Source organism: Ceratotherium simum, chromosome 17 (assembly GCF_057802395.1).
Source record: "Ceratotherium simum simum isolate JZ-2026a chromosome 17, ASM5780239v1, whole genome shotgun sequence".
In the NCBI taxonomy this organism is placed as follows: Eukaryota; Metazoa; Chordata; class Mammalia; order Perissodactyla; family Rhinocerotidae; genus Ceratotherium; species Ceratotherium simum.
Window position 1 is genome coordinate 45,935,549 of NC_141916.1, and position 26,794 is coordinate 45,962,342.

General features: G+C 39.6%; 1 protein-coding gene across 1 annotated transcript in view; it reads left to right on the top strand.

Annotated features, from left to right (window-relative positions):
- Positions 1 to 26,794, top strand: part of GUCY2C (guanylate cyclase 2C) — a 71,007-nt gene that overhangs the window by 38,896 nt on the left and 5,317 nt on the right. The window contains exons 13-23 of the mRNA XM_087442712.1: positions 1,615 to 1,677; positions 3,075 to 3,146; positions 3,623 to 3,727; positions 7,874 to 7,960; positions 9,380 to 9,512; positions 11,605 to 11,742; positions 12,540 to 12,628; positions 15,263 to 15,354; positions 18,160 to 18,318; positions 22,559 to 22,751; positions 24,246 to 24,420. Coding sequence (XP_087298838.1) covers positions 1,615 to 1,677; positions 3,075 to 3,146; positions 3,623 to 3,727; positions 7,874 to 7,960; positions 9,380 to 9,512; positions 11,605 to 11,742; positions 12,540 to 12,628; positions 15,263 to 15,354; positions 18,160 to 18,318; positions 22,559 to 22,751; positions 24,246 to 24,420 — 1,306 coding nt within the window. The remainder of the gene's footprint in view (positions 1 to 1,614; positions 1,678 to 3,074; positions 3,147 to 3,622; positions 3,728 to 7,873; positions 7,961 to 9,379; positions 9,513 to 11,604; positions 11,743 to 12,539; positions 12,629 to 15,262; positions 15,355 to 18,159; positions 18,319 to 22,558; positions 22,752 to 24,245; positions 24,421 to 26,794) is intronic.

Sequence of the window (26,794 nt, forward strand, 5' to 3'; positions counted from 1 at the left end):
AAGAAAATTTCACAAACTTTGTCTCATTTGATCCCCAAGTATCCCTATGAGTTAGGATACCCAGATAAGGTACTGAGGTTCAGATAGTTTAAATGACCTAATCGATGCCAGAGACAGTAAAAGAGTACCAGACAAGAAGGCAAGCTCAGGCGAAAAATAAAAAAAATTTATTTTTTAAATTTTTTACATATTACTTTGACAAAGATTTTTTTAATTAATTTTTTATTGAGGTAACATTGGTTTATAACATTATATAAATTTAAGGCATACATAATTACATTTTGATTTCTGTGTAGACTACATTGTGTTCAACACCAAAAATCTAGCTGTCATCCATCACTGTACACATGTGCCCTTTTGTCCCTTTCACCCTCCCTACTTCCCCCTTCCTCTCTGGTAACCAATCTGTTCTCTGTATCTGTTCGTTTGTTTGTCGTTGTTGTTTTATATTCCACATTAGTGAAATCATATGATATTTGGCTTTCTCCGTATGACTTATTTCACTTAGCATAATGCCCTCAAGGTCCATCCATGTTGTCACAAGTATTTTTCCAAAGAAGATATACAGATGGCCAACAGGCACATGAAAAGATGTTCCACATCACTAATTATTAGGGAAATGCAAATCAAAACCACGATGAGATCTGATACATGCTTATGTGACATTTAGTGTCATTTAACTCTTATATATCATCTGTAAAAGGAGAAAAAGGAGAAGGGAAGACAACTGACATTTATTAATCTGCACTGTGCCACTCATCATACTTGGGACTTAATATAATTTATTTCATTCACATTTCAAAATGCCTGTAAAGGTAAATTTTTACAAATATTATAATACCTCAAAGGTTTTTATGAGAATCAAATTGAAAGATGCAATAGTTCTTAACTCTTTTTTTTTGCCTTTAGACTGAAGTCTGGCAGACCAAGAGCCATATCTAGCCTGCAGGGGTGTGTGTGTGTGTGTGTGTGTCTGTGTGTGTGTATGTGTGTGTGTGTGTGTGTTTTGCTCAATATTTACCATATTTTAAAATTAACTGCCAAATATAAAAATCTTGGAATGGCATAGAAAAATCCATATTACCAACTTCTTTTGACAAGTCAGATGATCTAGCAACTCTAGGCTGTACCTAGAGCTGATGGGCTGCCCCCCTTCAACACCTGGCCCAGCGTCCTCACTTGCATTGCTACTTGGGCCTTTAGGCATGAGTTTGCAACTCAAATGCACAACACGCTTCCCTAAGAGCATCTGTAGGTAGCCACGGGTAATGATTCCCAATAGAAGGGAAGTGAAGGGGAGAAGGAAGCAAAGAAAATCCCTGGCTGAAGTAGGCCACAAGAAGAAGGAGGAAAAAATAGGACAATAAGTGGGAGAGAGGAAAACCCAGAGTTAAGCATGAGTGGTCGATACCTGAAAGAAGGTTTTGTTGGAAAGGAAAGGCCAGGAGGGAAAGGGAAACACAAGTCAGTTATGACAGTTTCTCTGGGAGCAGCTCAGCACGCTATGAGCGAACAGCAGATACAGCCCACCTGGAAAAGCCTTGCAGCCTTTGACTGGTAGTGGATGGGACAAGATACGAAGCTTCTGGAATAATTAACCTTTTCTTGCGCCAGATCGATGATGACAAGAGACGAGATACAATTCAGAGACTACAACAGTGCAAATACGACAAAAAGGTGACTATAGCCTCCCTGCTTCTCGAACTCTCAGTTAGGGGTATGTTCTGGGCCTTCTGACTCATCGTTGCCCCAGCTTCTGAGGATGGCACAGCAAAGGTGGGGGTGGGTGCCCAGGTTGCTCCAAGGGGCTGTCTTGGAGCCTTTCAAGGAATGCGCAGGGCTCTGTTTCAGGGGTTACAAAACTCACAATCCTGGGAGAATTGAAGGACAAATAGAATTTCTAAGAGATGTGGAGTGTAGGAAGGAAAAGGAAAAATAAAAGAGATTCAGAGCAGTCCAGGCAACCCTTGTATTATATTTTGGCTCACTGCAGTGGGAATATGACAGTCCTATATGGGGGTCTGCATCTTCCTTCCTTCCTTCCTCTTTCCTTCCGTCCTTCCTTCCTTCCTTCCATCTTTCCTTCCTTCCTTCTTACCTTCCTTCCTTCTTACCTTCCTTCCTTCCATCTTTCCTTCCTTCCTTCCATCTTTCCTTCCTTCCTTCCTCTTTCCTTCCTTCCTTCCTCCCTCATTCCTTCCTTCCTCTTTCCTTCCTTCCTTTCTTCCTTCCTTCCTTCCATCTTTCTTTCCTTCCTTCCTTCCATCTTTCCTTCCTTCCTTCCTCTTTCCTTCCGTCCTTCCTCTTTCCGTCCTTCCTTTCTTCCTTCCTTCCATCTTTCTTTCCTTCCTTCTTACCTTCCTTCCTTCCTTCCATCTTTCCTTCCTTCCTTCCTCTTTCCTTCCTTCCTTCTTATCTTCCTTCCTTCTTTCCATCTTTCCTTCCTTCCATCTTTCCTTCCTTCCTTCCTCTTTCCTTCCATCCTTCCTTCCTTCCATCTTTCCTTCCTTCCTTCCTCTTTCCTTCCTTCCTCTTTCCTTCCTTCCTTCTTTCCTTCCATCCTTCCTTCCTTCCATCTTTCCTTCCTTCCTCTTTCCTTCCTTCCTTCCATATTTCCTTCCTTCCTTCCATCTTTCCTTCCTTCCTTCCATCCTTCCTTCCTTCCATCTTTCTTTCCTTCCTTCCATCTTTCTTTCCTTCCTTCCATCTTTCTTTCCTTCCTTCCTTCCTTCCATCTTTCCTTCCTTCCTTCCTTCTTTCCATCTTTTCTTCCTTCCGTCTTTCTTTCCCTTCTTTCTTCCTTCCATCTTTCCTTCCTTCCTACCTTCCTTCCTTCCTTCTCTTCTTCCTTCCTACCTTCCTTCCTTTTTATTTAGTAATTCTTAAAGAAACAACCAAACTTGAGCCTGCCATATCCCAAGTCTTAGGCACCAGGGATATAAACATCAATAAAATACTGTCATTGTTCTCAAGGGCTTACAGTATAGTGAGAAGATAGATACACAAATTATTATAATATGCACATAAGTGGTCATGCTACAACATTATCTCCTTAATTCAATTGATCTTTGCAGCGAGTGATTCTAAAAGATCTCAAGCACAATGATGGCAATTTCACCGAGAAACAGAAAATAGAATTGAACAAGGTATGTGTCCCTTACTTGAAACCCTTAAGCGACAAATAGCTTCACTCCATTTTCCCTAAGCACTAAGATCCTTGGTGGAGTAAGGCATTATTAGGGTTGCTGACAGAGAGGCCCTCAGGCCAAGAAATGGGTGACTATACTTCTTGTTGAAAATTCTACCAATAGATGTTGAAGAGTGATGTTTGATGGTGTAAAACATGTTGGAAATCCACCAGCATGTCTTAGAAAATGGTCCTGATATGACTTGAGAGTAGTCAAAGGTTTATATTCAAGTTCCCTTGTTGACAAAAGAAAGACTGTCGAGTAAGGTGTAATGCAATGTAAGGTGTAGTAAGGAATGTACTGACATTCCAATGTATCAAGAGCAACACATTTCCCCAAAGATCTAAAACATGACATGGTTTTTTAGCATATTAATTTTTACTCTAGCACTCCTTTCTGGCTGACTTGCTTTGTAAATAAACATGTTATTTCAGTTGCTTCAGATTGACTATTACAACCTAACCAAGTTCTACGGCACAGTGAAGCTTGATACCACAATCTTTGGAGTGATTGAATACTGTGAAAGAGGATCCCTCCGGGTAAGGAACCGTGATCACTTCCAATTTCCTAACTGGTCAACCATATGGACAAAAAAGTATTTAGTAGAAATTTTAAATGTTCACCCAGTGAAATAATATCAGAGAGTTATCAGGAAAAGTTTGCAGGTCCATATGCTTACCAAACTAGATCACTCAGATTTTGTCAATCGGTCCTATTATATCTTTACAAAAAAACAAGCCAGGGGCTGGCCTGGTGGCTGTAGTGGTTGAGTTCGCATGCTCCATTTCGGCGGCCTGGGGTTCATGAGTTCAGATCCCGGGAGCGGATCTACACACTGCTCATCAAGCCATGCTGTTGCAGCATCCCACATACAAAATGGAGGAGGATTGGCACAGATGTTAGCTCAGGGCCAATCTTCCTCACCAAAAAAAAAAAAAAAAAGCCAAAAGATATCGGGAATGTAGACTTAAAAAACAGAGAACAGATGTAGAAAAGTGAGTGATTATCTCAAAATTCATTTTATTTTACTTGCATACTTGCTTTTGTATTAAAAGAAAAATGGATGGTCATTATGATAGCACCAAATAATCATTTGGTTATTAGTCTGTAAGTCCTGGTTCTGCTACTGTCTAAATTCCTACTCTTCTCTCCCTTGTGAGGGATTGAGAATGCCCAGGAGTTGCCAGATGGAGTCAGGTATTTTGGCTGAGCAAGTTCAAAGCAGAAAAAGAAAGTAAGACAAGACTGAGTCAAATTCTTGAGAAGAACCAAGCATCAAGCTGGGAATATGAAATCATTGAATAGTTCAGAACGGCGGGCACATGCGAGAAACATTCATATACAAGAAACAAAGTCAGGCGTCTGGCAGAAACAGAACTGAATGGGAAAAGCATAGGCGCAGGAAGGAATCAGGGATAATTGCTTCAAAGGGAAGCGGAACATTTGAACCTCACTTGGAGCAGTTTCTGGGCATGCATTATGAGAGCTTTCAGCCTTTTCAATACCTTTGGGTAGGTGACCATACACTTTATCAGGATACTTTGAGAGTGAAAAGAGGTACTGTAATAATGATGTTGGAAGAGCACACATAAATGGCAGCTGGCCTCAAATAAACCAGAATGTATGGTCCCCCTGCCTTCGGGCTATTTTCAGACCCTGTATCTCTTAATAACCTCGATGTCCTCCTCCATAACAAAGCCAGGATCCTAAGATTGGGGGCAGCAGCAGATTTAAAGGGGTCCAAATATTCATAATTCAATGACATTTAAAAGTAATTTTTAAAATTTAAACCAATCACCTAGAAATTTTTAATTTTTCAATAAGCTTCAATCAGGAAAAAACCCCACAAGAAGAGTAGCTTTCAAAATGTATGGCGCAAACTCAAATCTATCCTCAAAGAAAAAGAATCATAGCCCTAAAGGCTACTATCTCTTAAAAAAATAATAATAATAAACTAAATATTCAATGCAAAATTTAGAAGAATAACTATGGACTAAGGAAAAGAAACTTTCAAAATTCAATCATAAAATAGGTAGAATTTTAAAATGCACTCATGAGTTGTTTGTTTTTTAAGAAAAAACTATAAAACATACAAGCCTCTCATACTTCTAATTAAAATTTTTAAAACAACCATAAAAATACACAAAAGTGGGAATAAAAAATAAAGCTATGAAAAAAGATGCTTTCAATTGTGAAAAAATACTTCATGACTATTAAATTATAAAATCTAAAAAACCATAAAATTTCAGAAGCAATAAAATCATGAAAATTTGACTCAAAAAGTAAAAACTTAAGTAGGCCAATAATAATACGAGAAATTATCATTTCCATTTCCGAGACTACCAGATTTGGCTAATTCTTCTCAACTTCAATGAATAGTTCTCATTGTCTATATAAATACTGTTCTAAAGTTAAACAAAAACATGAACACCTTCTAAATTCATTTAACATTCAACAAAGCTGGCATAAAGCTGATACTAAAATATGATTAAAGACTAACTATATTTATGAATATAGATAGAAAAATTATAAATAAATTGTAAGCCAGTTGCATATAAAAAGCACAATACAATCAGACATGGTTAATGCTATGAATGGAAAAAATATTACTCTCATGCATCAAGTCAAAAGGTCATAGGAGAAAGACCATATGATAATTTAAATTGATGCTGAAAATGATCATTGAAATAAAAAATTTATCATTCAAATAAAACATTTCTAATAATAACAATTTCAAGTCCTTCAAAATTAGAAATGTTTTCCATATGAGGGCTAGACCATACTTTCATTCATTTAATTTCAATGAGACAGAAATTTTAGAATACCAATTAACAGAGCCTGGTCAAAAGGTTTCACATGGTCTTTCTGTTTTTTTTTTTTTTTTTAATTTTTTGTTTATTGCAGTAACATTGGTTTACAACACTGTATAAATTTCAGGTGTACATCATTATACTTCTATTTCTGCATAGATTACATCACGTTCACCACCAAAATACTAATTACAACCCATCACCACACACATGTGCCGAATTATCCCTTTCACCCTCCTCCCTCCCCCGTTCCCCTCTGGTAACCACCAATCCAATCTCTGTCTCTATGTGTTTGTTTATTGTTGTTATTATCTACCACCTAATGAAGGAAATCATATGGTATTTGACCTTCTCCCTCTGACTTATTTCACTTCAAACATCCAGTCAACATTTAGCTATCATACCCATAGTGTTTTTGGCTCTCTACTCTAAGGTAGGAAACGTCAGATATCTGAGTGGTCCTGGGCCACCTTCTGGCACTGCTTACTCACCCTGGGAGCAGACAACAGAAGCTCCTACAGGAAGCTCATCCACTCCTTTGTATCACGAACCTCAAAGCAAAGGCTGTGCCCAGGCAAACTACAGTCCCCTCCCTGCTGTCATCTCTGTAGGCTTCAAGCCATGGCAACTCCCATCAGAACCTACTTTTGTGGGGAAATAAAGGAGAAAGTTTCTCCCTAGACAGAGTAAAGACAATATGCTTCCCGGCTTTGCCCAGGCAAACTACAGTCACCTCCCTGGTGTCATCCCTGTAGCTTGAAACCACAGCAACTCCCATCAGAACCTACCTTTGTGGGGAAACAAATGAGAAAGTTTCTCCCTAGACAGAGTAAAGACGATATGCGTCCCGTCTTATAAATATATGATAACCTTGGCTAACCTTGTTTAGGAACAATTGATTCATTCATGCAACAAATATTTATTAAGCATCTATTCCACGCCAGACACGGAACTAGATGTTGCAGATACAGCAGTGAACAAAAATTATCTCAGAGTTTACATTTTCATAAGGAGAAGAGATAACAAACAAATAAATAAAAACATAAAATACGTCAGGTGCTAAGGGAAAGAATTACTTTAGAGTCTGTCTGCTCATAACTCCCCTTCCTTAACTTGGCCTGGTACCCACAGCCCAGCCAGCCTTATCTGAAAAGATTAATGACTTTGAACCATTCAGTGGAAATTATTGGTATTGGTACAGTGCCTGAGTTAAAACTAAAGGTCAAATTGGGATTTTTCCCAAAACAAGAAACTATTCTTAGGTTATTAGAGTTTTTACTGTGAAGAATAGTTTATTAGCTTAGTTAAATACCTGTACCTTGATAGAAGCATCATCATGTTAAAATAGTGAGGTCATACAATTCACACAGAATCCAAGAACTCTGTCTTATTGACAGAGGACTTACTAAACTTAAAGAAAACTTAGAGCTCTTAAGCCAGTGGATGCAGTTGATCATGTGAGTAAAAACATAAGCCTAGTGAATGAATTTCCTAATAGCAATTCCTTGTTTAAAAACACTAGTATAATTTTAATAAGACAGGACCTGCAGCCCAATCACTTGTGAATCAGGCTCACCAGCCTACTCCCCAGGCAGGTATCTGCTCATTCATTTATCCGCATCTTGGGGAATAACCGGGATTTGGAATACCATGGGTATCTCCTGCTCATCTCCTTGTGGTGAAAGCCAGCTAATGTTTTTAAAGTAGGAGAGAAAAGAAATACATGTTCAGGAAAACCAGGAGAATGGAGTTCCAGTTTGTTCCTGAGCCCAAGGCCTTATGCTTGGAAGATTCATTATTTGACTGTAATAGTCTTTCTACAATATCCCTCCTTGAGACAACTCATCTTCTTCCTTTTCTTTTTCTCCTGTTCAGGAAGTTTTAAATGACACAATTTCCTACCCTGATGGTACATTCATGGATTGGGAGTTTAAGATCTCTGTCTTGTATGACATTGCTAAGGTAAGAGATTACAAACACAAAAGACATTTATGAAAATTAAATATAGAAAAAACAGAGTTGGCAAGCTATTCAACCTCTGTATGCATTGGTTTCTTCATCTGTAAAATGATAATAAAAATAGTACCGATGTCATAGTGTTGTTGTGAGAATTTTATGAAATAATGTATGTGCCTACTACAAGGCCTGGTACAAATAAATGTTCAGTATATATTGGCTATTATTATTTTTTTATTATACTTTTTCTACCCTGGTTTTGGGGTACCATTTTCAAAGACTTGCTGGAAATCAAAATCATATAAGGCTGCAGGCAAGACAACTGTATCTTCAACTTTTTAAGATAAAATATTAAGGACAGGCAAACATCTTTCATGAGGCAGTAATAAATTTGGACGTGTATATTCCCAGGCATGATATGAAAAGAGAAGTCGATACCAGTAACCAAGGCCTCATTCATAAATGTAGAAAAGTTGGTCCCAAGAATGAGCTATTTATACAGTATTAAATCACCAGAAAGTCAAATAGGATCAGAATCAGTTTGAAAAAAATGTTATGCGTTACTCTGTTTGCCACATTTCACTCTTGTGATCCAGGCTGAAACCCAGTTTCTGCAATGACACCTCTGCCCACCAGGGGGAAGCACACCAGCCGAAAACGGGCTTCCCAAGTTTCAAAACAGAATGAAAGGTTCTATTTTGAAATAGAATGAAACCGATTAGATTTTAAGAAATAATCTAGCCTAGACCTTCGCTTCAGAAAGGCAAGGCTTTACTATTCATATTTTTAAATTGAGGTAGCAGAAGACCAGAGACATACCCAAGGTCACAGACAAAATAACTGGTAAACAGAAACAATTATTAAAAAAAAAAAATAGAATCAACCCTTTGTTTCATATTGCATATAACTACTTAACCAGAGTCTTTAGACAATTGCCTTTTACTGTATCACCTAAAAAGACTTCAAAACTAGATTCAGTGTTTAGGCAAATATTAGAGCTTTAACAATATTTGGGGGGGGGGGTGTGTGAGGAAGATCGGCCCTGAGCTAACATCTGCCAATCCTCCTCTTTTTGCTGAGGAAGACCAGCCCTGGGCTAACATCCATGCCGATCCTCCTCCACTTTATATGGGACGCCACCATAGCATGGCCTAACAAAATGTGCATTGGTGTGTGCCTGGGATCCGAACCGGCGAACTCCGGGCCGCCACAGCGGTGCGCACGCACTTAACCGCTTGCACCACCGGGCCGGCCCCCTTTAACAATATTTTTAAAGTAAAATTAATGGAACTAAATTTAAAATCTGATGATATGACGCTATCTGTATGCTGAAATGGTTTCACAACATCATTTCTTTCTTTAAAATGATCAAGCAGCTGAAGAGTGTCATATCTCCTTGTTTTCCTGTCGTCTGAAAAATTACAGGGCATGTCATACCTGCACTCCAGTAAGATAGAAGTCCATGGTCGTCTGAAATCCACCAGCTGTGTGGTGGACAGTAGAATGGTGGTGAAGATCACCGATTTTGGCTGCAATTCCATTTTACCTCCAAGAAAAGGTCTGTAATGAATGAAATGTTTACTAGTTTCCCACTATTTTTTTTTTTTTCATTTTCTCACAAGCCCACATGAGGCACTCAGAAAGTGATGACACTGATCAGAAAATAAACAGCTGCAAGAGACAACAGCTGCCTCGTTCTCCAGCACTTCACCCTTGTCAGTTTTCAACAAGTGCTTCTTGAGTTGAACAGATTTCCTCTGTGGCTTTCCTTCGTCTATGTGTCCCTTGATATCAGTGAGAAATGATGAAGAACTTATTGGCTTGTGGAAGCAGAACTGGGATAAAAAATAGAGAAGGTTCGAATAGTAAGAGACTTTAGAAATCATCTAGTCTAACCCTCTTCCTTCATAAAAGACAGAATTGAGGCTCAGGGTGGCTAAGAGATTTGCCCAAGAAGATAGAGTACAAGGCAGGAGACCTATTTCCAAATTCTAGACATCATTCATTTGTCTGTGATAATGATAAGAAATTATAATGACAAAAAAAACATTCTTATCAATACTATATATTCTTACTTATCCCTCCCAGGATTGTGATGAGGGCCAAAAATGTAACACAAGGAAAAGTGACTTGTAAAGTATAAAGGGCTTTTCATGTTGAATGTTTACCCATTCTTTACTATAACTCAGTTAAACAGCCTCGGAAATCTAACACCCATATATGCCTCAAAATACCACCTAGACCCAAAAACTAAATTCTATTTCTAATTCTACTTTGCAATCATTTAGTTTTCACTTAATAGAAGAAAAATTACAATTCTGCCCCTACTTCTTCAGTCACATCAAGCATAATATGACATTGGACTCAATCCAGTAGGTGTTTGTTGAAGACCTACTGTGTGCCAAGCACGGTTCATCGTGTGGTAAAACAAGTCTCCTTCATTAGATGACTCACGACAACACAAAATCAGATAATTGCAGGTCACACTTATCCTCCTGAACATCACTCGGTTATACCTATCTGTGCTGTCAGGTACCTGAAATTTTAGCTTAAGTAGATTTACTTACCTTTCCTGCAAACCCAAACCATTAGGATCAATTGTCCATGAATCAAGGCACATAAATTCACAAGACATAAATTCAAAAAGGCAATGAACATTTGGCTGGAAAACCAACTGAGGAAAATGTGCTTCATCATAAGCATTTCACTGTACCTAACAACATGAATCTATTGATTTTTTCATTGCAACTGCTGAAGATAGAAATCTCAAATTGTTTATAAGGAGCTAGGTGATCCTGGAAAACTTCCAAGGGATGTTGAAGGAAAATTAATTGTATGCCCCTGTTATTAATAAGATATGCGATAGGATCCAAAACCCCAGTGTCTGTAGGAGCCAAACACAGGACACAGGAGCGTTTCACCTGTGTGAAGCAGACTAGACGGGGAGCATTAGGAAAGGCAGGCACAGTAGTAAAATGTGAGTAAGTTATATGTGCATAAAAATACTCTGGGAATCAAAGAAAACATGTCTATGGGTGACAGCTGACTTGGAGGCTGCCAGTATAATACGCCTGGAAAATATCAATGATAGTCTAAGTGTGCTGTCTTTCTTTTCTTTTATAAACATATATATGGGTAAAATATATTTTTTATATTTTATATATTTGTATATTATATAAAAATGTATGAATATATTTTTAAATATATATTTAAATTACATAAAAATGTATAAATATATATATTTTATATTTATAAAGGCTTTCATAGGTTTATGCCATATGTCCCATAAGCTATTAAATTGTGAGTCTCTCCTACTCTACTGCGTTCATCCCACAGCTATTTTCTGAGCACTTCCTATACACCAGGCACTATTCTAGGTAGACCTTGAGGGTTTTCAGGGCTATGATCCTAGCAGTTTTAGGGAAGATATTGCCATATGACCTTGCCCAAATCCTGGCATTACATAGCTTAAAAGGCGAGTGTTCTACCCCATCACTGGCGTTAGGTTCAACTCCTCAAAAGTTTGTGACGATACAAATTCAAGGCCACTCATATTCAGCGTGCATGATGTAAGGACTTAAAGAAAAAAAGCAGGAGACCTACGGGCCGCTCACCCCCTTAACTTTGCACTCTCGATGCTGAATGCGCAGACCTGTGGACAGCCCCAGAGCACCTCCGCCATGCCAGCATCTCTCAGAAAGGGGATGTGTACAGCTACGGGATCATCGCACAGGAGATCATCCTGCGGAGGGAAACCTTCTACACACTGAGCTGCCGGGACCAGAATGGTGAGAGTCTGACGCCTTTATCTGCCCCCTCTGGGAGCCTGCATTCTAGGCTCCCCAAGACTGTTATCTGTTTGTGACCAAATGTCAGTCCTTTCATCTGTGAAAGTAATGGCATACCTGTGCTACACATGTCACAGGGATTTTGGAAGAATTAAATGGCAGTGTGAGTGTTAGAGTGCTCTGAAAAGCAGAAGACAATGTACCACTGCCAGGTGTCATTATTGTCGGTATTATTGTTAATTAAAGAATCTTCCCTTATAATTTTCCATTTTCCTTCTGACTCCAGTAAGAGACACGTGTCTAACGCCTGAACTAAATCACCCCAGTGGGACCAACATACATATTTGAGTTCTTACTCAGAGAAGATCTACAGTTTTTGTCACATGTCTTCTCAAGGGGAAATGTTTCATTCCCTTCAAGCAATCCTCACTTATAGAGCACTTATTATGTGCCAGCTGTTAACTGTCTGGGGGCGGGGGTGACGAAGGGATGTAGCAGGGTGGGTTAGAGTCTTGGTCAGAGGAAGCCTACCGAAGGCAGTGGAATCTGAGTTGAGTTTTAAGGGGTTAGTGGCCTTAACTTAAGGTAACCTTCTGGGCGTAAGTGGATGTAAGAGCTTGTCACTTGGTGGCTTATGTATTCATTCAACATCCATCTATTGAGTGCTCACCCAGATTCTGCAATACTCTTGCTGGGTTCCCATCCAGGGTAGGTGAACCAATTCAGAATCTGGCTGCTGCTAAAATTTCTTCACACTGCATTGTTTCTTGTCATTTGAATTATTCTCAACCCATCAGAGAAAATTTTCAGAGTGAAGAATTCCAATGGAGTAAAACCCTTCCGCCCAGATCTGTTCCTGGAAATGGCAGAGGAAAAAGAGCTGGAAGTGAGTACATCCTCCCTGTTTGAGTTTCTTCAAGCTGCTGTAACAAATTGCCACAAATCTGGTGGATTAAAACAACAGAAATTTATTTGCTTATAGTTCTGGAGGCCAGAAGTCTGAAGTAAGTTGTCAGCAAGATCATGCTCCCTCCAGAAGCTGTAGGGGAAGAATCCATTCCTTGCTTCTTCCAGAAGCTTCTGGTGGCTATGACATTCCTTGGCTTGTGGCCACACACTCCAATGTCTGTCTCCATGGTCACGTTCTCTTCTCCTCTTCTGTCATCTAATCTCCCTCTACCTCCCTCCTACATAAAGATATATGTGATTGCATTTGGGCCCACCAAGATAATCCAAAATAATTTCCCCATCTCCAGATCCTTAACTTAATCACATCTGCAAAGATTCTTTTTCCTAATAAGGTGACATTCATAGGTTCCAGGGGTTAGGACATGAACATTATCTTTGGGAGCCATTATCAGCCTGCCACACTCCCCAGGTCCTTTCCGTCTCCCCCAACGCAGGGAAGAGCTGGCTTCTTATGCACACATCACATTCTCAATTTTTAGGAGCTAAAAGAGCAAGATGTCCATGTGATACACTTATTAGGCTTATAATAGTACCTACTGATTAAAAAATAAATATGCCAACATCTAGAAACACTAGAGAAGTGTCATCACTCCTTTCTTCCTTCTTCTGAGGGAAATGGAGCTTTTCTCCCTGCATTTGCTTAATTTTTTTAATAATCTCTCACACAGGCCTTTAAGGCCTGTGAAAAAATTCTAAATGTTTTTTTAGAATTTTATCTGAGCTTTTATAATCCCATAAGATAATAACTAAAGTATTTTTAAGTATTTATGGTCTTAAAAAAGGAAATGTTTGTTCCTTGCGGGACAAAGATAAAAACACTTCCCTTCAATTTACAAGCACCCTGGGAGATGCTGCGGGTGTGAAGGAGCCATTTCTACCTCTCTTCTCTCTCTCTCAACATTAAAGGCACGAGGTAGCCCCAAGGTTCTGAGGTACAACTGCTCCCGTCTTTGCCTCCTCATTCCTTCCTTTCCTCCTGCTTTTCTGGATTCTTGGATTTTCTGGATTCCTTCCCACACATCAGCATATCCCTTTTCAAACCCTCCTTTCCAGTCTGAGTATATCCACATGTTGTTTAAAATCTTTTTCACCAAAGCATCCTCCTCCTCAATTCACTTGTGTAGTTGGATGGTTCTTGAATTGGAAATGAAGACTAAGATTTCATATCTAGTAGCTGGTTCCAATAGAAAACAGTGCTGAAACTAGGTGACCTGGCAATGCCAGAAGAGGACCCACCGCTTCACTCTGCTGTGCTCCATCAGCCCATTTGTCATTCGCTTTTGTCCATCCCTCTCTAAGGCAGTAGGCAGATCATCTAGAAGGCAGGAGCATCATCTAGTGGTGAATACAGGCAACCAGAGGCTACACCATGGTCTAGTCTCTCTCTCTCTCTCTCGGGACTCGTTAAGTCAGAGAATGCAGACAGGGACTGCATCTATACCATTTGTGATCCTGTTTTTGGCCAGAGTGAAGAACAAATTTTATTTAAGACAAATGCTTTTCACCAAGCTTTTTGATTCAACAAAAGCTGCAAACAAGTGGTAGCAAATGAGATGACGGTTCCATGGGCTTCCTCGTATCCCCCTCTTCCTCTGAACCCCTACCCTCCCCTTCCTCACTTTTCTCCACTGCAGCTGGGCATAACAATCGCCTGGGGAACTTAAGAACAGATATATTACATATTGTCCTTTGCCCATGCAATATTTGGGACATACTAATTGCTAAAGCAATTATTCATTGTTTATCTGAAATTCAAGTTTAATTGGGTGTCCTGTATTTTTATTTGCTAAATCTGAGAACCTACTAAGACTCCTTCACAAACCAATTAAATCAGAATCTCCTGGGGTGGGGTCTGGGCATAAGAAATTTTGTAAACGCTCCCCAGGTGACTCCACTATTGGCCATGGTTGAAAACCACTGTCGGCCATGGTTGAAAACTACTGTCGAAGAGCCTCCCTCTCCTTTAGAGTCACTTGCCTCATAGTCACCGAGCCCTACTATGCCCTCCTCAACTTATAGCCTGCACATGTCTGCAGAGCAATTTTGTCTCTCCCATCAATCCAGCCTCGTCCAAATCAGTATCACCTTTTTCATTAATTCAGGGCCCAATTGAAGGGCAGGGAAGGATGTGCAAGTGGCAATGCCCAAGACACACTGCGGACCAGTGGGCGATCTCATCCTCGTTGTCAGAATTGTAATGTTTTTGGGGTTTTTTTGTGAGGAAGACCAGCCCTGAGGTAACATCTGATGCCAATCCTCCTCTTTTTGCTGAGCAAGACTGGCCCTGGGCTAACATCCGTGCCCATCTTCCTCTACTTTATATGGGATGCCGCCACAGCATGGCTTGACAAGCGGTGCATGGTGCACGTGCGGGATCCGAACCTGCGAACCCCAGGCCACCGCAGCACAGCGCGCACTTAACTGCTGTGCCACCAGGCCAGCCCCCTGGAATTGTGATGTTTTTAAAATAGTCCCTGCCTCAATTACTCCCATCATGGAAGAGAGGATGGGATACGCCCCCTGATCTAACCCACCCACTTTCTTCTTCCAGGTCTATCTACTTGTGAAAAACTGCTGGGAGGAAGATCCAGAAAAGAGACCAGATTTCAAGAAAATTGAGAATACGCTGGCCAAGATATTTGGGTATTGCTGAAATTTTTAGTTTCTCACTAATTTCAGATTTTTCTAATAATAGTTGACATTCAGCGGCACCTAAGAATGAGAATGCCCATTCTAATAAAATTCAGACTACAACACCTGTCTAAAAAAATTAAAATAATATGGAGACTAACAGACCATTTTCTCAGTGAAATAATCACTTGAAAGGTTAAATACTCAAGGGCAAACTTGCCTGATTAAAAAATAAATTCTGGGGCCAGCCCCACGGCTTAGCGGTTAAGTGTGCACGCTCCACTACTGGCGGCCCGGGTTCAGACCCCGGGCGCGCACCGACGCACTGCTTCTCCGGCTATGCTGAGGCTGCGTCCCACATACAGCAACTAGAAGGATGGGCAACTATGACATACAACTATCTACTGGGGCTTTGGGGGAAAAAAAAAAGGAGCAGGATTGGCAATAGATGTTAGCTCAGAGCCGGTCTTCCTCAGCAAAAAGAGGAGGATTAGCACAGATGTTAGCTCAGGGCTGATCTTCCTCACAAAAAAAAATAAAAATAAAAAAAATAAATTCTGACTGATCACAAGTATGTCTGTTAAAAATATAGTTCCCTGAGCCTTCTGCAGGTAATTAGGATTTAGAAGTCCAGCGTGGGTCCTGGGAATCTGTAAAGCCCCTAGATCCTTCTTAAGATCAGCAAGCTTCTTAAAAGTTTAAAAATCTTAATATCAGCAACTTTGGTCCTAGGTACTTAAGACTTGTGTCATGAATCAGATTATAATTCATGGTCAAAAACAAAGTAGCACATAATTATCCAGTAAGATTGAATTCTAGATTTTTCCATGTGTTCTGTTAGATACAGTGCGGAGTGAGAAAAATAAGACTGGAGTAAAAATGAGGAGATCCAGTTTCTAGACTAGGATCTAATAATAGCTTCCTGTGGGACGTTGGACAAAACACTTACCCTGACTGGGTGTCAGTTCTCTGGTTGATAAAATTGGACTGAACGGGATCATTTCTACAATTCCTTCCAGCTCTAACTTTCCATAGTTCTTATTAAGTCCGAGATTCAGATACTTAACGAGGCTAAAAGCCCAGGGCTGGAGATGAAGTAGAGGGAAGTTGATGAAAGTGTGCTCATTGATTTGGTAGATCTAAACTGTCCTTGGTGGGAAAGGGGCAGGAAATAGTAAACGGTTTAATTCTTGCCCACGTTTCATTCCTTCACAGACCTGTTACTAAGAGCAGGTGAGATTGTACATGTGACAGATGAAATGTAGACTCAGGAAGATAAACAGGGCCCCCGAGATCCAGCCTTATATGGGTGGTTCTCAAACGTGACTGCACGTGGTGATCACCTTTGGAGACTTTAAAATGGCTGATGCCTGAGTGCTACCCCGGGGAGTCTGCTGTAATTGATCCGGGGTGCAGGGGCATCGGGAGTCTTAATAGCTCCTCTGGTGATTCACATATGCAGCCAAGGTTGAGAAAGCTGTTTTAATGGAATCAATTCACCATGAAGTAAGATAATCCATCTTCATCCATTACACTTGTGCCCTCACCCTTCTCACCAACTAGGCTCTGTACTAGTGGTTTCAAGTAAGCATCTCATGGGGAATTTGTTAAAAAATTCCCTCTCTTAATCCCAAGCCTGGCAGTTTCCAGTCAGATAGGTCTGTGATAGGACTCAGACATGTGCTGAATTTCTAACAAAAGTCCCTCCCCATCCCGCGGGCTTCTGAGGTGGGCCATCTTCTCCTTGAGTGCAGAAGTGGTAACTTTTAATGGCTGTTGTTGTAGTAATGAAACGGTAGGATTTGTGCAGCTCTTTCAATTGTGCCATATATATGTTATGAACATTATCTCTGATTCTCACCGTGACTCCACGGGAACTCACTGTGCCTCTGACCAGCTCTGCCCCAAGGCTTGTCATACTTCCCAGTGTCACAAAAAGCTCGCATCTCATCTAAGTCTCCTTGGTCTAACAAAATAATCCAGAGTTAGGTTTTTTGGTTTAGAACCCTGGCTCTCTGTTCTGAGGAGATGATATAAGGCTCAGCTTTGCTTTTCTTGGTCCTTCTCTCACACTTCCATTTAAGAGCCTTTAAAAAAAAACATTTTCCCTTTATTGCAAATTGTTTATTATTAAAATTTTAGAAAGTCTGAATAAGTAAACAAGAAAGTAAAAACACCAACTGTTTGTCAATAGATGACCACCAGTTTTCAAAAATTAAAAACGAAATTATAATTTTTGCTGTTTTATAAACTGACTTTTTTCACTGAACAATATAGAGGTAGCATCTTTCTGTGTATTTAACTATTCTAATTCGTATTTAATGATATATGAATATTCCATTGTATCATAATATTTTAGCTACTTTTTGTGACGCATTTAGGTTATTTGCAAATGTTTACTATTGTAAAGAATGCAGTGACTTTCTTTGTAGTTAACTTTCAACACGTTCAAAATTGTTTTCTTAGTGTAATTCTTAGAAGTAGAACTGATGGGCTGATCAGTATGCGCACTCTTAAGGCCTGTGGCACGTTTTACCAGATTGCCCACTGGGAAGGTCATACTGTACATTTTTCCTCCCTCTTACCTACATTGATTACCATTATTCTAACATTCGTTTTTTTTCCTTTTTTTTTTTCATTTTATTTCTATGTCTTTGATGTTTCCTGAGGTTAAATTTTTTTTGCTGTGTAGGCTGTGTGGCCATTTTTATTTTTTCTTTGTTTAGTTACCTGGTCATTGTATTTGCCCATTGTTTTATTGGATGTTCATGTTTTCTTAATAATGCATAAGAGCTCTTTATCTATTACTACCTACAGACTATTTCATGACCAAAAAAATGAAAGTTATATGGATACCTTGATCCGACGTCTCCAGCTATATTCTCGAAACCTGGAACATCTGGTGGAGGAGAGGACACAGCTGTACAAGGCAGAGAGGGACAGAGCTGACAGGCTTAACTTCATGTTGCTCCCAAGGTAAGGCAAGTGGTCCTGCTGGTGTGATTTCCCACAATTCCACAGCCAAGCCTCAGACCTTAAAGCTGAAAGCTTCTGCATATTTGTCTAGCATTGTGTTTCTTTGCATCTATTTAGCATTGTTCCCTTTTGCATATTCTTTAACAGATTATTGAGTTTAAAAATACATGTACCTTGCTAAGCCTTGTTCTAGTTTGTACTCTAAATACCTAGAAGAAAGAGGTTATTTTCAAGTGGCCATGTGGTGCCACGGAAGGAGTTTGGACTGCGGAATCAGAGAGACCTGGGTTCCAACACTTCTTTACCACTTTTGCTAAGTCTGAGACCTTAGGCAAGTCATTTTCTGTCTCTCCTCAGTCTCAAAATGGAAATTAAAGTTTCCCTACGGAATCTCTGAGTTATAAGGCACTAAGTGTTAGTTTCTTTGCTTTCTTCTTTCCACCTCATAGAAGAAGCCAAATTACAAGAAGTAGGAGCCGTCTTTAGTGGAGCAGGCGGGGTCCCTGCATCAGGTGTCTTATCATGGGGGCATCTGTGGGCTGACCTCTATTTGGTGAAACAATATTATAGTCATGACAGAAGAGAAAGGAAGTAAGGTTAAAATCCTCAAACAGTTTAAAGTTTTGTGAGTGTTGGTACGCAGATAATAACTAAGGAATAGTAAGATAAGCAAGAAATTAAAATCTGAAGCCTAGAAAATAGGCTTGCGCCAAGGGGCCCACAACTGTCACAAGTGAGAAGAAATGTTCTTTTCTCAGTAAAGTATAATAAACTGTCTCTTAGATTAAGAATAAGCTAGGAAGTATAGCATTGGGTGAAATCATGGAAATTGAGATCAGCTAGGCGTGACTTCAAATCATGGGTCCACCACCTACAATTGATGTGCTATCTTAGGCAAGTTACCTAACTGCTCCAAGCCTCAGTTGCCCGTCTACCTCACAGGCTGGCTCTAAGAATCCTCTGAAATAATGTGTAGGATATAAGGTACTTAGCACAGTGTCTGGAATGTCCATGGTTGTTATTATACACAGTACCTATGACTTTTATATATAACGTGCTAATTATTATTTTATTTTGAACCCAGCTCTACATTAATGAAGGAATGGTTTTAAGATCATGTGAGCTGTTTTCTAAATAAAGAAATCTTTTCTCCTCCACAAGCCTGAGTGAAGAGGTAGGAGTTACACATGTGCTCTGTCTGGTTATCCAGGCCTGAAGAGAGCCTCCTGCAGAACCTATGTGCCCTCAGAGTGTCTAGGAACAGCCTGGGAATGGTGCTCTGGGAATAGGCTAGAACACTTAATATTCACTTCAGAGCTCCAAAAATGCTAGTTATATAATGCATAATTCTTTGGCTGGCCTTTAATGCTGAGTTGTGACAAAAACAACATCCTGATCATCTGTCTGCCTTCCCAGGGTGTCATCATCAATGGTGTTAATCAATAATAAAGTCTTAATCAATATGACCATCATCAATGGTCTTAATCAATAATTAATATTGATTAATGTCTTAATCAATAATGGTCTTAATAATAATGTCTCAAATGGCTTGAAACAGCTGGCTCACCACTTCAGATTTTTTTTTACCCTTGGTTAAATGTGCCAAATTGACCACTAGATGGTAGATGTTTTTTTGGATTGCCAAAGGTTTGGGAACACAAATCTTTTCAATAACTGTGTCAGGTTGGGGAAAAAAATCTCCTTTCTTCCCCTCTTGTGTTCTTATGGCTGGACTAATAATAAAATTGACACAAGACCAGATTAACAGGAGGAAAAAACCAGTTTAATATGTACGTGTTGGAGATCATAGAGAAATAATGCTCAGGAAGTGAATAAAGCAGGCAGTATATATATCTTTTACACAAAGAAACAGTATATTTGTGAAGAATTCACAGGACAAAGAAACTTAGGTTTGGGGTACATAATTAGTGAGGAATTTAAGCAGAGTTTAGGCTTGAGGAAGTAAATGAGCAGGTTTGTTTATGCAGGTTCCTCAGCCCTGAATCCCTGGCTCTGGTGATGAGGATGCAGGGAGAGCATCTTTCACAGGGGAGATTTATTTCCTGCTTTCAGGGGGACAGAGACAGGAGGGTCAGAATGCCATTTTTGCTTCTCAAGTAACTTTAATTCAAAATAATCAGTATGCCATTTGGGATATTTTGGGGCAGCCTGCCCTGGGCCCCCATACATCATGACTCCAGTGCGACTCACTTTGATAATGTATGAAAAAGTATTTATATTTGCAAAAGAAACCTAAAATGTACGTGAACAATAACTAGAAGAATCAAAAAGAAATATTTACAACAAAATTGTAAGTAAACTTAAGACTGCATGTAGGAACTAGACACTACTTACACACTTCTTTAAACAGCGCCTCTTGGGTTTTGAGACAGATTAAAATAGAAGTTTTTTCTTCTTGTGGGAAGCCCTTCTAAGACATTTACTTTTTACACTAATTTGTCTGTGTTGGCAACAGCCTGTTATCAATGCTCACCATGTTAAGTCACAGTCCTTCATTTATCTATCAACATTGGTTTCTCTCTCTGGGTATTACACTATTTTCCAAGCTCGTATGACTTTTCAGATATGAGCAATAAAATGAGGGGCAAAGGTGGTGAAATATTCAATTCTATCATTATATCTATGTAGCCTCTAAAATAATCTGCACCGTTATACTGAGCATGTCAAGAACAACCACCCCAGAAGCACCCCTGAGAATCCAACTGGCCACACCACGGGGTGCTTTTCAAAGGTCCCGAGTTTTGCCACTGTACCAATTGAAAAGACTTCCCTCAATGCTCTGGAGGTTCTGTAAATGAGTATTGCATATCCTTGTGGTTGATCAGCTGTTTTCCGGGAGAACGCCAGATGTTCTTCCTTTGATACAATCAGCCCACCTCCAGATCTTCCTCATCTCTCTGAATCTCCAAGGCCTAGGCTGTGGAGGACGTGTGGTACAATAAAAAGACTGAAGGGTGGGATGTTGCTGAGTTCTAGAACTGGCTCTGCCCTTTGTGACTGTGGGATCTTGAGAAAGTCATACATTCTTTTCAAGCCTCAGCTTTCTCATCTGTAAAAATAAGAGATTTATTCTCAATGATCTCTATGGCACCTCCCAGCTTCCAGGTTCAGCTTCTAGTGGTTCCATACTCGGGTCCTGTACAAAATGATCTCAAGGGCAGACAGGGAGCATCCAGGTTTATGTCAGGCCCACTACATTTTCTCAGTGAAAAGGCAAGTTGGCATGTAAAGGAAGTATGGAGTGCCTTCTTGTGGTTCTTCTCTCTTAATTAATTCAGAGTCTGATATACTACTCCCTATGTCTCTGCAACAAAGATATTCTAAGTCGCTTCTATTTGACTTCTGCAATTTTAGCATAATTTTACTTGTTTACATGGTGATTGACTTTGCTTTTTAAAGGACCCAAATCTGGTTCAAAATACATCAAATAAATTCTGGTTCAGAATACCTCAAAATTGGGCCAGCCCTGTGGCTTAGCAGTTAAGTGCGCGCGCTCGACTGCTGGCGGCCCGGGTTCGGATCCCGGGCGTGCACTGACGCACCGCTTCTCCGGCCATGCTGAGGCCGCGTCCCACATAGAGCAACTAGAAGGTTGTGCAGCTATGACATACAACTATCTACTGGGGCTTTGGGGGGAAAAAATAAATAAATAAAATCTTTAAAAAAAAAAAAGAATACCTCAAAATTAATTTTTAAATGCATTGTTCCTTCATAGTGATATTAAACAATACCGTGTTAAATATGCCTAGGAGGTGAAACAATTGGCTCTGATGAGAAAGTCAGATCTGGTAGCTGTAGTGATACAAGCTCTTGCATTAATGACACACAATCTCCCTCTTAGCTTCTGGATATAGAGCTGTATCTAGAAGAAGCTGACTATCAATAGAGTGGTGAAAAGTGGGCAAGTGTATATATGTATTAGGGTTATGTAGGTATTAGAGTTATGTGTATATGTGTATTAGGGTTAATAATCAAGTACTAAGTTAATGCTGAACCTGCTTGTATTCTTCTGAGTTCAAATACATGTATGATATGAACATGTATGTAATATGTTCATATATATAGTATATGCAGCCTATCTTTGCTTTCCAGCCACCCAATTCACTGGAAATCCCCAATTCTAGAATGCCTGGTAGGCAATTACCACTGTTTCAAAGATTTATGTAAGGGAAGAAAAAATTTACTGAATTTGAAGGCATTTTTTTCCTTCCCCATCTAGGCTAGTGGTAAAGTCTCTGAAGGAGAAAGGCTTTGTGGAACCTGAACTATATGAGGAAGTGACAATCTACTTCAGCGACATTGTAGGTTTCACCACTATCTGCAAATACAGCACCCCCATGGAAGTGGTGGACATGCTCAATGACGTCTATAAGAGCTTCGACCACATTGTTGATCACCATGACGTGTACAAGGTAACCACTCACCTGACAGCCTGAAATGATCGTATGGCTCCAGGTCAGCGGAGCTGGGATTGGTTATTCTTGTTATTACTCAGGGCTTGTCTTCTCTAACTTAAGATTTAATGAATTGGTGGCTGAATCTGAGCTAAAAGTGAAGGGAAGTGGAAGAATAAGAAGGGTCAGGAGTCAAAATGAATATGTGACTTTAAGAAGCAGTGTGAAAGAGACAACACAAAGTTCAGCAGGAATGGATTTTGGGTACTAAATTTAGAGAAAATGTCATAGTCTCAAATCATCTTAAAAAAATGGACAGTGTTTTGGCTGATGGAAAAATAAGCAGAGAAGACACCTGAGTTATAATAAGTAGAGTATAAATCTTTTATCGTTATTGAAATAGCTTCATTCAAAGAAGACTAACGAAGAACAGGGAGAACGTTCAGTAAGTTCAGGACTGGATCTATTACTTGACGAGAGCTGACCTGTTCCAGGCTAATCATGTCTGAGTCAGAAGAATACTGGAGAATTGACTTCCCACACTTTCATGGTGGAAAAAGCAGAGCATAAAGAACAAGTAATTTCAGAATTAGAGCTCTTCATTCAAATCCCAATTTGCCCCTACCTAACTCTGTGACCTGATAAAATATATTTAACTTCATCAAGTCTCAGTTTACCTATCTGTAAAATGGGATGATAATAATACCTAACTCAGTGGGTTATTGTGAAGATTATTGAGATAAACAATATGCCTGAAATACTGTATCCCTAAGTAAAGCTTAGAGGTTCACTCATATAACAGTCTGTCATAATGGTTATTACTCACAGAGAAGACTTCACTTTTAGGGTTTGTCTTAGCTCAATCCTTACCCTATGTAAAGGTCAGAAAGCCATATCAACAACAGTTTGTTGGATAGAAAATGACTATGTGTTTTAGAGATAGCTGGCAAAAAGAAGTTAACTAACCAACAAATGTGAACTATGCATATGATTATGAAAATAAAATTAAAAGGGAGGACATTTATCAAAGAATAATGTTTATCGGATACTACTAGTATAAATCTACTACTTATTACAAGAAAAGTGTTTGGAATCACCATACCACAAGAATGTGTATTATATCTTGGAGGAAGCTACAATTATTTTTTGTCAAGTAGTACGTGAAAAATGATAAGTGCTAAAGAAAGTATTCCTAAAGTTAAATAAAACCATTCAGATTATTTAAACAATTATAGAATTGTCACCACATCTGGATGATTTATATTATTATGAAGTACTTTCATATGATTAAAATCCTTTATAGCTGTTTTATCATCCATTTAACTAGACTATAAAAACCCTAAAGAAATTAGCATAGAACTGGTCTTAAATGGGTCCCAGAAAAAATGTACAAGGCTATGCTCATACTGAGTTTTCAAAAACTTTTGTTTTTGATACATGATTAACTGCTTCTGTTTAATTTCTTGTGCCTTTTGAAGGGGCAGATTCATTGATGAGAAACTATTTCCACAGGTGGAAACCATTGGTGATGCCTACATGGTGGCTAGTGGTTTGCCTAAGAGAAATGGCAATCGGCATGCAATAGACATTGCCAAGATGGCCTTGGATATCCTCAGCTTCATGGGGACTTTTGAGCTGGAGCATCTTCCTGGCCTCCCAATATGGATTCGCATTGGAGTTCACTCTGGTATGGAGTTGAACATTATAGCAAGTGGGAACCATATGTACCTCTGTGCACCAACTAAATCAGGAGGGATAAAGGGTCTTCAAATGTGATCAATTTTCAGATGAGGTTTACTCTTGAATTTGTCTGCCAAATATGAGGTCCTATTACATAGCCTGACGTAGTTAGACCCAGTCCCTAGAGAGTTCTATGAAGCACCACCTTTGACTCCTGGAATGAAAAACACCAACCATAAACTAAAATAACAAGTTCCAGACTTCTTAAGTCACTTTATTTACTATTTCATTTATGTACTCTCCATTCCCTCCCTCTCCGTTACCACCAACTTCTGTATATTTTTTTCCACTAAAATATTATAGTGTCTTAAATGGATTACATTACCTATAGGAGAGAAAAATAGCTGGTCAAATTCCTATAATAAAAGAGCATTTATGTCCCCCCTACTTCCCTCAAAAGTACACAAAGTATATGGATCACTTCCAAGACCATGAAAGTTACCCAGCCTTGAGTGTAGAGATTTGAGAAGATGAGTTACAAATATTATAGAAAAATATAGTTGGAAAGAAACTCAGAAGTCATCTAGTTTAATCTTTTACAGGGCATAAATTATAAGATTTATTACAAGATAAGTAATAATATAGCCACTTTTAGAATAATCCCAGGATTCTCTGAAAACTCACTACTTCCAAAGCCAACTCACTCCATTATTGAATAGTTGTAATCATTAGACGGTTTTTCCTTGTGTTAAATTAAATCACATCTCCCTATATTTCATGTCATTGCTCATTTTTATTCCCTCTAAGCCTCACAGAAGACCCAGAGTACAGAAAACCTGAAAGATCACTCCAGGCTTTGTGGCAAAAACCAGACAACTGCATTTGCAAAAGTCATCCTGTGTCCGCAGTGCCAAGCGCAGAGCCTGACAGTAAATACGTATTGATTGAGTAATGAATCAGTGAGATTCTCAAAGTGAATAGAAGTTAAAAACTACTGCTACATCTCTGACAGCCAGGAACATAGCTGTGGCCTTCCCCAATCGTGTCCACAGCCATATGTCATAGATGTTTCCATATACACATGAGGGAACTTCCTAGGCACCTCCCTAGCCAGCAACAGCATATTGTCTCTTTTCTGACCCATTGCAAATTGTCAGGCCTGGGAAGGGACAGCAGCAGGATGGACTGAACCAAGTCAGGGAGAATGGAGCTCTGGGTCTTGGCCCTGTCTCTTCTCTCCTGTGACCTACTCAATGCCTGAGCTGACTGCCAGGGCCCAGGCACTACCACATAGGGCTGGAATGAGAATAGATATTAGGCATACATACCTGGAGGGGGTTAGCCCTAAGAGATTAAAAGATTGCAGTTCAATATTGATAGTTGAAAACATGACATAGTATCTTCAGGGATTTTCCACCACCAGGCCCTTCCTAGGTTTATCATTCCATTTTTTTTGTTTTTTTGTTTTTCTTGTGAGGAGATCAGCCCTGTGCTAATATCTGCCAATCCTCCTCTTTTTTTTGCTGAGGAAGACTGGCCCTGGGCTAACATTCGTGCCTATCTTCCTCCACTTTATATGGGACGCTGCCACAGCATGGCCTGCCAAGCAGTGCGTCGGTGCATGCCTGGGATCCAAACCGGCGAACCCCAGGCCGCCACAGCAGAGCACGTGCACTTAACTGCTTGCACCACCGGGCCGGCCCCTATCATTCCATTTTTGAAGTGAAGTGTCACTTGTAATTAGACCTACCAGACCTAAGACAGAGATCAGAGATTTTCTGATCCAGTAGCTGCCTCTACTGCTCCTTCCCTTCTGTAGGCTTTTTCTGCTTTTCTTTGATTTTTGTTTGTTTGTTTATTTATTTTATATTGTTTTGCATCAAACCTAACAGGGAATGACTCAGCACTCGGGAAAGATTTAGTATTTTTTCAATGTTCATAAACAGAATATTAATAGAATAAATCTATAAAGAAACTCATATAGATCAAAACCCAATAAGCCAACTTTAAAATCAATAGTTTCCTCCATCCAAAACCCGGTTTTACAGTTTCTGAGTTAATCTTTAACTTCGAAAATCTTTAACTCCTTGCATTCATTCATTCCACACAAATATTGATTGAACAACCCTTCTTCCCAGCCTAATATGCTGCTATGCACAGTCTTGCTTGGGCTTTTGTTCTTGTTGGAATGTTCTTGTGCCACAGGCTCCTCTATCCCATTGCTTTCACATGGCACATGAAATGCTCAGAGAAAATTATGCCAAGTTCTTGCCTTCTGGGCCTTCCATCAGCATGCCACCAATCCCAGAAATGCTACTCTGACTAAAATAAAAATAGAACAAACATGGGCCATGGAGATCTTCGAGTATACTGTGCTCTCC